Source organism: Euleptes europaea, chromosome 2 (genome assembly GCF_029931775.1).
Source record: "Euleptes europaea isolate rEulEur1 chromosome 2, rEulEur1.hap1, whole genome shotgun sequence".
In the NCBI taxonomy this organism is placed as follows: domain Eukaryota; kingdom Metazoa; phylum Chordata; class Lepidosauria; order Squamata; family Sphaerodactylidae; genus Euleptes; species Euleptes europaea.
This window is the reverse complement of record NC_079313.1, coordinates 3,173,286-3,189,106: the sequence shown is the minus strand read 5'-3', so window position 1 is coordinate 3,189,106 and position 15,821 is coordinate 3,173,286. Positions and strand designations below refer to the sequence as shown.

The following is a 15,821-nucleotide window of genomic DNA, read 5'->3' as shown; positions in this document are numbered from 1 at the left end:
GTTGGCAGCCATCACCACATCCTGGGGCAGGGAGTTCCACCATTTCACTATGCCTTGTGTGAAGAAATACTTCCCTTTGTCTGTTTTGAATCTCTCACCCTCCAGCTTCAGCAGATGACCCCGCGTCCCGGTATTATGAGAGAGGGAGAAAAGCTTCTCCCTGTCCACTCTGTCCATACCATGCATACCATGCAAAGCCAAGCCCCGAAGGAGGTGGCGGGGTGACCACAAGGAAAGAGCCATGCATAAATCATAGAATCATAGAGTTGGAAGGGACTACCAGGGTCATCTAGTCAAACCCCCTGCACAATGCAGGAATTCACAACTGCCTCCCCCACCCACCCCCAGTGACCCCTACTCGATGGCCAAGCTGCCCTCCCTCTCATCATCTGCTTAAGGTCACAGAATTAGCATTGCTGACAGATGGCCATCTAGCCTCTGCTTAAAAACCTCCAGGGAAGGAGAGTCCACCACCTCCCGAGTAAGCGATGTTCCACTGAGGAACCGCTCTAACTGTTAGAAAATTCTTCCTAATGTCTAGACGGAAACTCTATTGATTTAATTCCAACCTGTTGGTTCTGGTCCGAGACCTTCTGGGGCAACAGAAAACAACTCGGCACCCTCCTCCATGTGACAGCCCTTCGAATATCCACAGTGTGATTGATTCTGCTGCTAGAAACACACAAGCTGGTCCCTCCACTGGTACCTGTAGCCTCCTTCCCCTTCCTGGAAGGAAACATGGCGTCCGCAGCGGAAGTAATGGAATAAAAAGGAACAGTGATGTACGCGCAATCCTAAGCAGAGTTAAAGCCACCTAGGTCCATTGAAGCTATGGCACCCGCCAACACTTTTTCTGGCTCCCACCAAAGGTTTTTACAAAATGGGCGGGGCCTGGTGGAACTTTTGCCCTGCAAGCTTCTGATTGGTTGGCTGCGCAGGTTCAAAAAATAACATTGCTTTGGCACCAGCTGTGAACCTTCACTGTGTGGCTGAAGGGTAGCCTGTGTGTCAGCAAGGAATAAATAAAGGACAAAAAGTAGAGTTGCCAACCTCCAGGTAGTAGCTGGAGATCTCCTGCTATTACACCTGATCTCCAGGTGACAGAGATCTGTTCCCCTGGAGAGAATTGCTGCTTTGGCCATTGGACTCTATGGCATTGAAGTTTCTCCCTTCCCCAAACCCCGTCCTCCTCAGGCTTCGCCCCCAAAACTTTCTCTCCCACTTAAGGGAGACTCAAACCGGCTTACATTCACCTTTCCTTCCCCTCCCCACAACAGACACCCTGTGAGGTAGGTGGGGCTGAGAGAGTTCCAAGAGAGCTGTGACTTGCCCAAGGTCACCCAGCTGGCTTCATGCGGAGGAGTGGGGAATCGAACCTGGCTCACCTGATTAGCCACTGCCGCTCATGTGGAGGAGCGGGGAATCAAACCCGGTTCTCCAGATCAGAGTCCACCGCTCCAAACCACCGCTCTTAACCATTATACCATGATGGCTCTGCATGAGGCAGAGAGTTCCAGAAGAGTGGGGTGACCACAGAACTTCAGTTCTTGGCACGAGCTTAAGGGCCTCGTGAAAAGCGCAGCTGGGTAGATACCCACCACCCCATCTTGGCAGAACCGAAGAGTTCATTTGAAAGTGGCTTCTCCTCTGATTCAGACGGAGCCAACGAACAATGCAGATGCAATCAATACCTTGTGGAAGTGATAGGAAATTACCTCAATAAAACTTCACGGATGGGCTCCTGTGGTGAACAAGTATCGTGCACTGGGAAGGAAACAAGTCGAGAGGCGGCACGCTGCTGTGGAGAAGGAGAGAGTTATTAAAAGGAGTTAACGGAGGGCCAGAGATTTCATCTATCAGAGAAGTTGTTTCAAGAACTTGACAGTTTATTTCCTCTCTTTCCCCCCCTCCCTCTGGCGTTTCCCTCCTATGATTCCAGAATGTCATGTCATTTCAGGTTTCTATCAAATTGTCTTCTCGAAAAGCAGTAGATCTGCGTCTTTTACTGCAGATCCGCCCCATCACAGTCCAAGGGGGTTATGAGATTTATACCAAGGGGCACATTGGCAGAGCCCTGACCTGGATGACCCAGGCTAGCCCAATCTCCACTGATCTCGGAAGCTAAGCAGGGTTGGCCTTGGGTCGTGGTTGGGCGGGAGACTCCCAAGGAAGTCCAGGGTCACTATACAGAGGAAGGCAATGGCAAACCACCTCTGTTAGTCTCTTGCCCTGAAAACCCTACTTGGTTGCCATAAGTTGGCTGTGACTCGACGGCTCTGAAGAAGAAGAAGAAGAAGAAGAAGAAGAAGAAGAAGAAGAAGAAGAAGAAGAAGAAGAAGAAGAAGAAGAAGAAGAAGAAGAGTTGGTTTTTATATGCCAACTTTACCGCTTAAGGGAGAATCAAACTGGCTTACCTGTATTTCGGCCTTCCCTTCCGATCCCCACAACCTTGTGAAGTAGGTGGGGGTGAGAAAGAGTGACTAGCCCAAGGTCACCCAGCTGGCTTCATGTGTAGGAGTGGGGAAAGAAATCCAGTTCGCAGGTTTAGCATCCGCCGTTCATGTGGAGGAGTGGGGAATCAAACCCAGTTCTCCAGATCAGAGTCCACTGCTCCAAACCACTGCTCTTAACCACTACACCATGCTGGCTCTCTCTATATACACACACATAGTTTATCTAGATTTCAGTAAGGCTTTTGATAAGGTTCCACATAGTATTCTAGTTGACAAATTGGGAAAATGTGGGTTAGATCCTATTATTGTTAGATGGATCTGCAACTGGTTGACAGATCGTACCCAAAGAGTGCTAGTTAATGGTTCCTCATCCACTTGGAGAGAAGTGACTAGTGGAGTTCCTCAGGGATCTGTGCTTGGCCCTGTGTTGTTCAACATCTTTACAAATGATTTGGATGAAGGAATAGAGGGGATGCTTATTAAATTTGCAGATGATACTAAATTGGGAGGGGTAGCAAATACGGTAGAAGACAGAGCCAAGATGCAGGATGATCTTGACAGGCTGGAGAAATGGGCTAGAACTAATAAAATGCATTTCAACAAAGACAAATGTAAAGTTCTGCATTTAGGCAGGAAAAATCAAATGCATAATTATAGGATGGGGGAGACTTGTTTGAGCAGTAGTGTGTGTGAAAAGGATCTTAGGGTCTTAGTAGACCAAACACTGAACATGAGTCAACAGTGTGATGCTGTAACTAAAAAGGCAAATGCAGTCTTGGGCTGCATCAACAGAAGTATAGTGTCCAGATCACGCGAAGTGATGGTATCGCTTTACTCTCCTCTGGTTAGACCTCAACTAGAGTACTGTGTTCAGTTTTGGGCACCACAATTTAAGAAAGATGTAGACAAGCTGGAACGTGTCCAGAGGAGGGCAAGTCCTATGAGGAAAGATTGAAGGAGCTGGGTATGTTTAGCCTGAAGAGGAGAAGACTGAGAGGGGATATGATAACCATGTTCAAGTACTTGAAGGGCTGTCATATAGAGGAGGGTGCTGAGTTGTTTTCTGTTGCTCGAGAAGGTCAGACCAGAACCAACGGGTTGAAATTAAATCAAAAGAGTTTCCGTCTAGACATTAGGAAGAATTTTCTAAAAGTTAGAGCGGTTCCTCAGTGGAACAGGCTTCCTCGGGAGGTGGTAAGCTCTCCTTCTCTGGAGGTTTTTAAGAAGAGGTTAGATGGCCATCTGTCAGCAATGCTGATTCTATGGCCTTCGGCAGATGATGACAGGGAGGGCATCTTGGCCATCTTCTGGGCGTGGAGTAGGGGGTCACTGTGTGTGTGTGGGGGGGGAGGTAGTTGTGAATTTCCTGCATTGTGCAGGGGGTTGGACTTGATGGCCCTGGTGGTCCTTTCCAACTCTATGATTCTATGATTCTACATTGGCAGATGATCTTGAAACATCCCCCTTCCTGCCCTCTTTTTTGCCTCAGACACTTCCCCAGACGCTTTTCTTGGAAGCTCTCAAAAGCTATTGTCATTGCATGTTTATCAGTCCAATGTCAGATGCTATATGCCATTGCCTGTCACCTACCAAACATTATATCTTGTTGCAAGGCAAACATCAAACACAGGGAAACAAATACCTTTTGCATTATTTCCCCAGCGTTTCAGGAGAGGCAAGCCTCTTTCGTTTCATTTTGCGTTTTCTTTTCTCATAGCCATGGGTGGCCACCGTGCCAATCAAAGAATGCACACAGCGGGGCCACCTGGAGCCAGAGAAGGTGTTTTTGAAAACCTGGGAGAACAGTTTTGCAGACAAACCTGAATGTCAACAGAGAGAGATTAAATAAAACACAAAGTAGGTTCGTCCTTGCCAGACGGTTTGGGTTCATGCGCCACCTGCAGAGTATCTATCTATCTATCTATCTATCTATCTATCTATCTATCTATCTATCTATCTATCTGTCTGTCTGTCTGTCTGTCTGTCTGTCTGTCTGTCTGTCTGTCTGTCTGTCTGTCTGTCTTTCTGTCTGTCTCTCTGTCTCTCTGTCTCTCTCTCTGTCTGTCTGCCTCTGTCTCTCTGTCTTTCTCTCTCTAGCAAATTTCTCTTTGTCTCCATTACTTGATTTTGTGATATAGACATAGCTGTATATCTCACAAACAAATGTTTTTATGAAGTGGAAGGCTTTAACCTTACTCGAATGAGTCATGCTTCTGGACGGGAGCGAGCTCCATCCATTGGCAGGGAGTTCCACAGAGTCAAAACCAAGCACTACCCATTCATAGTTGAGGACAATCCTGCCTCTGGCACCACCTGAAATAAGGTGGATCTCAGCAATGTGGTGCCCTTTAATTTCTGCATGGTGGCTTGCTCGATCTGAAGTGGCTTTCAGAGCAGCCGTGTCCCCTTCCCCCCATTCCATGAGCACCAAACAAGAAAAAAAATCCTTCAGCGTTGCCTCTGACATTTGGTTCAGTTGTTAACTTTGGTTTCTTCTCTGAATATATTCTGGAAGGGGGGGGGAAAGATAATATGAGAGTGTTTGAAGAAGCACGGGGGAAATGCAAAGCAAATATTAGACATTGTTTGCATGAAACAAATTCCAGATACGCTACTGTGAGCATTTGGGCAGCAAAGCCTGACTTTTTTTTTTGTTTCAGCGAAGAGAAAATGATCCTCCATGTTTGCCCTCTCTCTGTATCACTCTCCCCCCCACCCCTTCTCTCTCACATACACACTCATGAAGCATTTCATTTTCCTCTGAAGCGATGCAGGGAGAAATAAATCAACGATATCATGATCAATTAAAACAGATGAAATGGGCATCAAAGGGAAATCGGGCAGCAGCAGACCCAGAACACAAAGGGATGAAAATGTCACCTCTTCCCAGCGACTAACAGCAGTAGTAGCAGAAGGGACTCCCAATGCCTACAAAACAGAAGTGGTTTTTTAAGGAAACGTTGAAAGGGAAGAAGAAGAAGAAGAAGAAGAAGAAGAAGAAGAAGAAGAAGAAGAAGAAGAAGAAGAAGAAGAAGAAGAAGAAGAAGCCCTGCGAGGAAAGGCTGAGGGAGTTGGGAATGTTCAGTTGGAGAAGAGGAGGTTGAGGGGGGACATGGTTGCTCTCTTGAAGTATTTGTAGAGCTGTCCCTTAGAGAAGAAAAGCTGATAGGAATAAAGTAGATTCCTTTGAAATGTGGTGTTGGAAGAGAGTGTTATTGCGGATACCATGGACTGCCAAAAAAACAAATCAGTTGGTTATAGATCAAATCAAGCCTGAACTGATCCTAGAAGCTAAAATGACTAAACTGAGGCTGTCGTACTGTGGTCACGTTATGAGAAGACACTAGTCACTGGAAAAGACCGTCATGCTAGGAAAAGTTGAGGGCAGCAGGAAAAGAGGAAGACCCAACAAGAGATGGATTGACTCAATAAAGGAAGCCACAGCCCTCAATTTGCACAATCTGAGCAAGGCTGTCAAAATTAGGACTTTTTGGAGGATGTTGATTCATAGGGTCGCCATGAGTCGGAAGCGACTTGACGGCACTTAACACACACACTTAGAGGAAGGCAGGGAGCTGTTCCTGTTGGCAGCAGAGGACAGGGCTCGCAAGAATGGGTTTAAATTGCCGGCTGAAAGGTACCGGCTGGATATTAGGAAACCTTTTTTTACAGTAAGAGTTGTTCGACAGTGGAATCAGCTGCCTAGGGAGGTGGTGAGCTCCCCCTCACTGGCAGTCCTTAAGCAGAAGCTGGACAAGCACTTGTCCGGGATGCTCTAGGCTGATCCTGCATTGAGCAGGGGGTTGGACTAGATGGCCTGTATGGCCCCTTCCAACTCTGTGATTTGAAGAAGTCAGGGACTGGAGCCAGGAAGCTGCTTTAAGTCCTGGCACCCCTCATGCTGGTAATTAAGCTGTGTCTAATGAAATGAAAAGAGAGAGGGAAAAAGAGAGTGCGCGTGAGAGAGAAGGGTCAAGGGGGGTTATTTGAAGATCTTAACTTGGCAGTAGATTCGGAAAGGCATTTCAAGAGAATCGCAATCTTCTCAGGAACATCTTGCGGAGCCAGGGAAAAGGAAAGAGATAAAAATGCATTGAATAAATTGTTCAGCGTGATCGGCTTCCCACATTCTAGTGCAAACATATCATGGCTACAATGCACACAGGCACCTCTGGTTGGAAATCTCTAATGCAGTGAGGAAAAATATAAAATATCCTTGGAGTGGGGGAAACAATGGTTCACGATTCATGTGCAGCATTGCACACTGGGGATTGTTCATACTGGTACTTGTATATTAGAAGAAAAAGAAGAAGAAGAGATGGTTTTTATACCCTGCTTTTCTCTACCGAAAGGCATCTCAAAGCAGCTTACAATCGTTTTCCCTTCCCCTTCCCACAACAGACACCTTGAGAGGTAGAAGAAGAAGAAGAGTTGGTTTTTATATGTCGACTTTCTCTACCACTTAAGGGAGACTCAAACTGGCTTACACTCACCTTCCTTTCCCCTTCCCACAACAGGCACCCTGTGAGGCTGGTGGGGCTGAGAGAGTGTGACTAGTCCAAGGTCACCCAGCTGGCTTTGTGTGTAGGAGTGGGGAAACAAATCCAGTTCACCAGATTCACCTCCGCCGCTCATGTGGATGAGTGGGGAGTTGAACCCAGTTCTCCAGATCAGACTCCACCCCTCCAAACCACCGCTCTTAACCACTACACCACACTGGCTCAGGTGGGGCTGAGAGAGTTCGGAGAGAACTGTGACTAGCCCAAGGTCACCCAGCAGGCTTCATGTGAAGGAGTGGGGAACTGAACCCAGTTCTCCAGATTAGAGTCCACCACCGTGTGAAGGAATGGGGAATCTAACCAGCTTCACCAGATTAGAGTCCGCTGCTCATGTGGAGGAGTGGGGAATCGAACCCAGTTCTCCAGATTAGAGTCCATCGCTCTCAACCACTGCACCATGCTGGCTCTCCTTGACAACTGTAGCATTGGGTGACCTCTCATATGTGTGAAGGGTGCTTTATAGATATAATACAGCAAACATGCAGCGTTTTTCTGTGGGGCTGGCTCACATATCCAATTGCCACCAGTGTACAGAAACGGACACTTTGCATGCACATGAACCTCCCTTCAGATATCCCCAAATGTTGAGGGGCAAGGGAAGGACCCGAGATTGTAGACCCTAGTTCGGATATGGACCTAAAAACCAGTAGCATGTTCATCTTCCCAAGACCAGTCCAATTAGTCTATTGCCTATGTTTCCCCAGCAATCCTTGTCCGAGGTGTTAAAAAGCCCTATGGCGAACCTGCAGACAGCTGTAATCTGGAAGGCCCCAGAATATGGCCCTTTCTAGATATATTAAGAAGTGACATCTCTGCCTATAGCAAAATATAAAAGCCACGCTCTGCCATCAGCGGAACAACTTGTCTCCTACCATGGAGCTGTCCATGGTCCTGTAGATTTTGCTTCTCAGACAGTATCTTGGCTACATGTTCCCTCTCCAGCCATCTGCCATAATTTTAATGGCTGGGTTTTTAACAGTCAGTTTATTTTATTTTTTACGATTTCCACACCGTTTTGTTATTTTATCATTTCTTATTTTGTAAACCAACCTTGAGCAGGTTCTCTGGAGAGGCAGCATCAACAGTTTCTTAATGATTAAATAGTCGGTTCTCCCCAGCTTCTTCCCAGGTTTACTATGGCCCACCAATTCTTCAGCCCTGCTATTCTTTCACACGCTTTCAGCCAACCCTCAGTGATCTTTACCAAATACTACGAGTCCCTGACTGGCCAGAAGAGGCCATCTACAGAGGAAGCCACAAACCAGTGACAATGCAGCATGTCATAGAATTGGAAGGGACCACCAGGGTCATCTAGTCCAACCCCCTTCACAATGCAGAAAATTCAGTCACCTCCCCCACCCACACCCTCAGTGACCCCTACTCCATGCCCAGCGGTGGACTCTGCTGCCTAGGGAGGTGGTGATCTCCCCCCCCCCCCACTGGCAGTCTTGATGCAGAGGCTGGACAAGCACTTGTCAGGGATGCTCTAGGCTGGTCCTGCATTAAGCAGCGGGTTGGACTAGATGGCCTCTATGGCCCCTTCCAACTCTGTGATCCTGCGTTGATGCCTTTCCTCTCCAGATCTCTATTTGAGGCAACTACTAGAATCCTTTGTCATGTCGCCTCCCTGCTTCATCATTATTTCTAACCTACAAAGCCCCAATGTCCTTAGCCTTTCCTCACAGAGGAGGTGCCAAACCCCTTATTTTGGCTACCTTTTTCATAGAATCATAGAGTTGAAAGTGACAACCAGGGTCACCTAGTCCGACCCCCTGCACAATGCAGGAAATTCACAACCACCTCCCCCCCACACCCCCAGTGACCCCTACTCCATGCCCAGAAGATGACCAAGATGCCCTCCCTCTCATCATCTGCCTAAGGTCATAGAATCAGCCTTGCTGACAGATGGCCATCTTACCTCTTCTTAAAAACCTCCAGGGAAGGAGAGCCCACCACCTCCCGAGGAAACCTGTTCCACCAAGGAACTGCTCTAACTGTCAGAAAGTTCTTCCTAATGTCACAAACACGTCCTCCAGTAATCCATCCCACAGACAAATGACTTTCTGCATCCACCTTTCTTTACCAGCCATTTTGGTATCATAGAAAAGAGAATCTGGAAACTTCAGCCTTCCTAAGGTGAGCAGAGCCTAGCTCATTAGATAGATTTCCATAGGTTGGTCTATGGGAGGTGAGCTGATAATAGCCACGATTGGAACAGGAAGGGAAGTAGATGGCTTTTGGTCTCTCTGCTCTTTCAGGCGATGACATTTACTTGGAAGTAAGACCCAGTGATGTCAATCGATTCCCTCTCCAAGAGACCCATTATAAAGAACAAGAGATATGCCATGGGAGCCAGCCTGCTGATTCAGCCTTGACTCAGGTGAGTCACGCCACTAGAGCCAGTTTGGGGACTGGCATGAGTAAGGGTTTCAGGAATGGCCACTCCCCTAGGGTGAAGGCCTTGACATCAGTGTACAAAGCTGATTAGGGGGGGAAATGATCAGAGGCACGCCGTGAAGAAAGGGAGGGGGGGAGAAAGAAACCACAAAAAGCGGGGACTCGCTTCCTGACGAGAAACGAGGCCATAAAACTGAGAGCAATTAGACCTCCGCGGCAATTATGGCATTTCCAAAAAGACTTGAGGAAATTTATTTACTTCTTTTTCTTTGCTTTACCGGTGGGCTTTTGGGGAAATGGGTTTCCTCACTGGTGTGTGTGTGTGTGTGTGTGTGTGTGTGCATGAGTGCATGCTAGGAGAAGGTATGGCTTTGAGCTGCCCCTCCCCAGTCTTCAGAATTGACTGCTCTGGTGGGGGAAACTCCTCCATCACTTTCTGCATCTCTCAGGCTGTGATATATAGGAGGCAACGGAGGATTTCATTAAGTGATGGAGTGTGCAGCCCTTGAAGCAGAAGCCGTTTCCCACCCTTCCTCACTGTCTGGAAAGTTTATTGGTAGCTGCTAAGCCCTCCCACCAGCAACCGTCCCACCCCTTCCCGGGACTGTGACATTGATGGAGCATAAAATGCCACCTTCTTAGAACCATAGAATCATAGAGTTGGAAGGGGCCATACAGGCCACCTAGTCCAGAGTTTCCCAAACTTTTTGAGTCATGGAGCACTTTTTAGGAGAAAAATTTGTCACGGAGCACTAATTTTCACCTAGCCACCTATATTCTAAACCGAACGACAGTAGTATTTTTCTTTCCAGTCTCTTCAGCCAGCGTGGGGTAGTGGCTAAGGGCGGTAGTTTGTAGTAGTGGACTCTGCTCTGGAGAATTGAGTTTGAGTCCCCACTCATCCACATGAGTGGAGGAGGCTAATCTGGTGAACTGGGTTTGTTTCTCCACTCCTACACACGAAGCCAGCTGGGTGACCTTGGGCTAGTCACACACTCTCAGCCCCACCTATCTCACAGGGTGTCTGTTGTGGGGGGGAGGAAGGGAAGGTGATTGTAAGCCTGTTTGATTCTTCCTTAAGTGGTAGAGAAAGTCAGCATATAAAAACCAAGTCCTCCTCCTCCTCTTCCTCTTCCTCTTCCTCTTCCTCTTCTTCTTCTTCTTCTTCTTCTTCTTCTTCTTCTTCTTCTTCTTCTTCTTGAGCTTAAGTGGGCTGATTTACCTGCAGTACCTCCTTTGGCCAGAGGGGTAGGGTGTCGCATTTGATGCCTGCCTAGTGCCTATCTGCCTGGTATTCTGCAGGTTCGAGACCCGCCTTGGCCGAGCAAAAATGTGGCCCGATATCCCCTGGCCGTGGCATGGAATGATTCCCGGCGGGAGGCTCTCACAATGACAACATCATGGGAAGTGTTTCTAACCTTTAGCGGCAGCAATTACATTTCCATCCCCCCAATTTCAGATAACTTTATTAGAGCCATCTCTGAGTGCCGCCGGTGTCACCGAAACGGGCACAAGCAGCGGACAGCGAGTTTCTATTTTTAAATAAAAAATGGCAGGGGGAGAAAACGGCGCTGCAGTTGTGCCGGGTTGTGATTCGCATTTGCAGTTCCTGGCCGAGGCCCGGGAAATTATTATTAACAGAAGTAGCAACAGCTGCTGCTGCCAGACCTCACTATGATGGATCTCCACAGCGCTTAATTTCTGAAATAATAGGTACAAGGACTCAAGACGGCTTGGCAGCCAGACAAGAGACTCATTGCTGGATCAGACCGAAGGGCAATCCAAGCTAGAGATGGGAGAGGGGAGAGAAGCAGAGAGAGAGAGAAAGAGAGAAAGAGAGAAAGAGAGAGATTCTCTCTGAGAAATGCAGATCATCTCTGGAATTCTTTGGCCTTTTACGCATGGCCGTTTCCCTCGCCGTCACCCCTCCAACAACTTTGGGGGGTGGTGTTGATTATGCATGCTGGTTCCAGCTGTCAGAGGTCACTTTGCTCTCCCCCTGCGTTTCCCCGCATTCTGCCTGCATTTTAAAATTCGAGGTACGACAGGTCCCTGAAAACGCCAGCAAAACACGGGGGAAACACAGGGGGAGACCTCTGATGGTTGGAGACGGCATTCGTAATCAAAACGAAGGCCCGAAGTCGTCAGAGGGGTGACGGCGAGGGAAACAGCCATGCATAAAAGCCACAGAGAACTAAATGCATCCAACACAGACCATTTGTGCGTGGCTGTTTCCTCTCCATTTATGCATGGCTGTTTCCTCATGGTCACCCCGCCGACTACTTCGGGGCTTTACTTTGATTGTGCATGCATTTTCCGACTGTCAGAGGTCGCTTCGCTCTCCCCCTGCCTTTCCCTGATGGATCTCCGCAGTGCTTAATTTCTGAAATAATAGGTACGAGGAATCAAGACGGCTTGGCAGCCAGACAAGAGACTCATTGCTGGATCAGACCGAAGGGCAATCCAAGCCAGAGATGGGAGAGGGAGAGGGAGGGAGAGGGAGGGAGAGAGAGGAACGCAGATCATCTCTGGAACTCTTTGGCCTTTTATGCACGGCTGTTTCCCTCGCTGTCACCCCTCCGACAACTGTGGGTGTTTGTATTGATTATGCATGCTGGTTCCAACCGTCAGAGGTCGCCTCGCTCTCCCCCTGCTCTGCGTCTCCCCACATTCTGCCTGCGTTTTCAAATTAGAGACAGGTCCCTGAACACGCCAGCAAAATGTGGGGAAAGGCAGGGGAGAGCCAGGCGACCTCTGACGGTTGGAGACCCGAGGTCGTCAGAGGGGTGACCCCGAGGGAAATGGCCATGCATAAGAGGCCACAGAGAACTAAATGCATCCAACACAGGCCATTTGTGCGTGGCTGCTTCTTTTGCAAACCCCTAAATCAAGCTGAGAACACTGCAAATACAACACAAAACAGAAAAAGAGAATACAAAGGGGAATCTTTTACAAACATATTGTATCATCCAACACGATGACCTGACTATACCTGTTGTGATCAATATGAACAATATGAAAATTTATGGAAGCACAGCTGGAAAAGACTTGTAGTCTTATTAAATCTCAACATATGGCAACCAGCGCAACGCAAAAGGCAACCAGTGCAATGCAACGCTGAACAAACCGCTCCTAAAAGGACAAGGACATAAATAATTAACAACTGGACATTTTATACTTACCAACTGAGGAAATTTATTTTTGAAACAGGACTTATACCGGAATCCTGTCTTGTTTTGTTATTATATATGGGTTATTTTTGTGGAGCAACAAGATTATATACTTGTGTTTATTTTCTAAGCCAGTATAATAAGTCTATTCAGAACTCTTGTGGAGCAACAAGATTGTATATTTGTATATATGTTTCAACAAATTCCTACATGAATGCTGTGAAGAAATAGATTCAAAATAATATATAGACGCTACACTATTGGTTTGGTTTAATTTATTTTAGCCATAGTAGCTGCATAGTCTTGAATAACCTCCAGGTGGTGGCTGGAGATCTCCTGCTATGACAACTGATCTCCCAGTGATAGAGATCAGTTCCTCTGGAGAAAATGGCCGCTTTGGAAGGTGGACTCTATGGCCTTATACCCCACTGAAGTCCCTCCCCCCCAAGCTCCACCCTCCTCAGGCTCCACCCCTAAAATATCCCGGCACTTCCCAACCTGGAGCTAGCAATCCGAAACACAGTGGAGGTTGAGCCCTGCCCAGTAGGGTTTCCAGGTCCCTCTTCGCCACCAGTGGGATGTTTGGGGGGCGGAACCTGAGGAGGGCAGAGTTTGGGGAGGGGAGGGACTTCAAGGCCATAGAGTCCAATTGCCAAAGTGGCCATTTTCTCCAGGTGAACTGATCTCTGCCACCTGGAGATCAGTTGTAACAGCAGATCTCCAGCTATTACCTGGATGTTGGAAAGCCTACCACCAAGTCAGGTTTTGAGAACAACTCAAATGCAGGTTCCTGGTCCTCAAGAGGAGAAGATGAGCCTAAAATCCAGCAGCCGGTCCTGATTCTGTCTTTTTGGGGTTGTGACAACACATTAATAGCCTACACTGAATCTCCCACGGAGTTAGCTAATTGGAGACTTCATGGGAGATCCGGGAGCCAATTTGCCCTGTTTTGCATCTTCTTTCCACAGCCACCACCTGACATGGCAGGATCATAACCGTTGGCTCTCTCCCCGGGATGCACAATTCGTTCGCTCTTTTCAAGGATTCCTCATTTAGCTCCCACTGCGAGGCTTACGCCAGTTTTCCAAAGCCGAAAGAAAACGAACCGTAAAAGGGCCTTCCCGTTTCCGATCCTGAAAACCGAAGATTCCCTTCCCCTGCTATGAGGGAGAGGATCTCCCCACAGTTATGAGCTGAGCACTCGAGTTGAGAACACAAGAAACAGCAAAAACCCGTCGACTCCAAAACAGAGATGACTGAGACACAAAAAGAACGTCAATGCAGCTGATCGCCAACCAATAGAGATCAGTTCACCTGGAGAAAACAGCCGCTCTGGAAGGTGGACTCTGTGGCATTGAGGTCCCTCCTCTCCACAAACCTCTCCCTCCTCAGGCTCCACCCCCAAAATCTCCAGGTATTAGCCAACCCAGAGGTGGCAACCCTAGCCACGGTTCGCCTCTTCAGTCTCTCTTCGCCGGGGTCCCGCCTTTGCTCGCTCTACTTTGCCGGCGCCGTAAACGTGGCCACCAGCTTCCTCATGCACAAGAAGATCTGGTTTGATAAGTTCAAGTACGACGATGCCGAGAGGAGGTCCTACGAACAGAGGAACGGTCCGGTCTGCAGCCCTTCGTGCCCACAGAGTGGGACCAGCACCTCTTCAGCGGGGCCCTCCGGGGACCCGAATGAGCCAGTGGCCAGGATTGCATGTCTGGAGATGGAGAACCTGAACCTTCGTAACGTGGTTACGGACCTCCAGCTGGCCATCTGCAGACTGGAAACTCGCCTGAGCATGCTGGGAAGGACATCGACCTCTCATCGGCCATCCCAGATGCCCCCCCCCCCACAGCATGTCACCCCCATGAAGAAATTCGATCCGCTCCCCACCCCTTCGAGGAAAATGGAGCTGCCCGGGTCTTCGCTTGCACAGCAGGCCGAGCCCTCCACCGCCGCCAAGGAGGACGACGGCATTGACCTCTTCGGCAGTGATGACAAGGAGGAAGACCGGGAGGTTGCCAGAGTTCGGGAAGAGCGGCTCCGGCAATACTCGGAGAAGAAGTCCAAGAAGCCTGGCCTGATTGCCAAGTCCTCCATCCTCCTGGACGTCAAGCGCTGGGTTGACGAAACTGACACGCCCAAGATGGAGGAGTGGGTCCAAACCATTCAGATGGACGGTCTGGTCTGGGGAGCCTCCAAGCTGGTCCCGGTGGGCTATGGCATCAAGAAACCCTAGAGGTGGAAGGAAAAAAAGGGGAATGAAACCCAACCTAAAAACAAAAGCTGGGTACCCAAGGTTGGGTGAGAGGAAGATTTATATAAGTCTATGTAGAAATATTACAAATATAATTTATTAGAAGCGCTATGCAAAATTTAAAATTCTTTAAAAGCATTAAAATAGCACAATGGCAAAACAATGACTGCTTCACCAGGTTGATATCTGCACACAAAATATACGAGAGACTTATACTAACCAGTACTACAACAACAACCCAATATACCAGTTGTTTGAATAATTGAGAATAAACTTTACAACATATTCACTTACCTGGTTGGGTTTTAAACTGTTTGTATTTGCATTTGTTTACATCACTGCATTTCTACATATGTGTGCAGACTTAAGAAAAGGTTTTAACTAACCACTGATGAAGGCCCTAGAGGCCGAAACGCGTTTGGGTTTGTGGTTATAGATATCAACCTAAGTGTTGCCATTGTGCTATTTTAATGCTTTTAAAGAATTTTAAATTTTGCATAGCGCTTCTAATAAATTATATTTGTAATATTTCTACATAGACTTATATAAATCTTCCTCTCTCCCAACCTCGGGTACCCAGATCAAGAAACGCCAGATCCAGCTCGTGGTGGAGGATGACAAGGTTGGGACAGATAGACTGGGGGAGGAGATCACCAAATTAAAAGACTCTGTGCAAAGTGTTGACATCGCTGCCTTCAACAAGATACAACAGCAAACCCTTATTACACTTTCTGAAGCCTAGCCATGGTTAGGGTTGCCAGGTCCCCCCCCCCTCCCAATCGGCACTGAGGGATATCAGTGGGGTGGAATACCACAGACCCCACCTTCCAAAGCAGCCATTTCCTCCCAGGGAACTTATCTTGGGAGTCTGGAGATAAGTTGTAATCCCAGGAGATCTCCAAGCCTCACCTGGAGGTTGGCAACCCTATGCAGTACCCTCTTTCACATACCGGATGCCCCCTGGAAGGCCCCCAAGTAGATCTCAGAGGCTAAG

At 48.0% G+C, this 15,821-nt stretch overlaps 1 protein-coding gene across 1 annotated transcript in view; it reads left to right on the top strand.

The window, feature by feature from the left end:
• Window positions 1–15,569, top strand: part of LOC130493998 (uncharacterized) — a 121,825-nt gene extending 106,256 nt beyond the window's left edge. The window contains exons 4-5 of the mRNA XM_056867629.1: window positions 14,044–14,793; window positions 15,407–15,569. Of these exons, the coding sequence (XP_056723607.1) occupies window positions 14,044–14,793; window positions 15,407–15,569 (913 nt within the window). The remainder of the gene's footprint in view (window positions 1–14,043; window positions 14,794–15,406) is intronic.
• The last annotated feature ends 252 nt before the right edge of the window (window positions 15,570–15,821 follow it).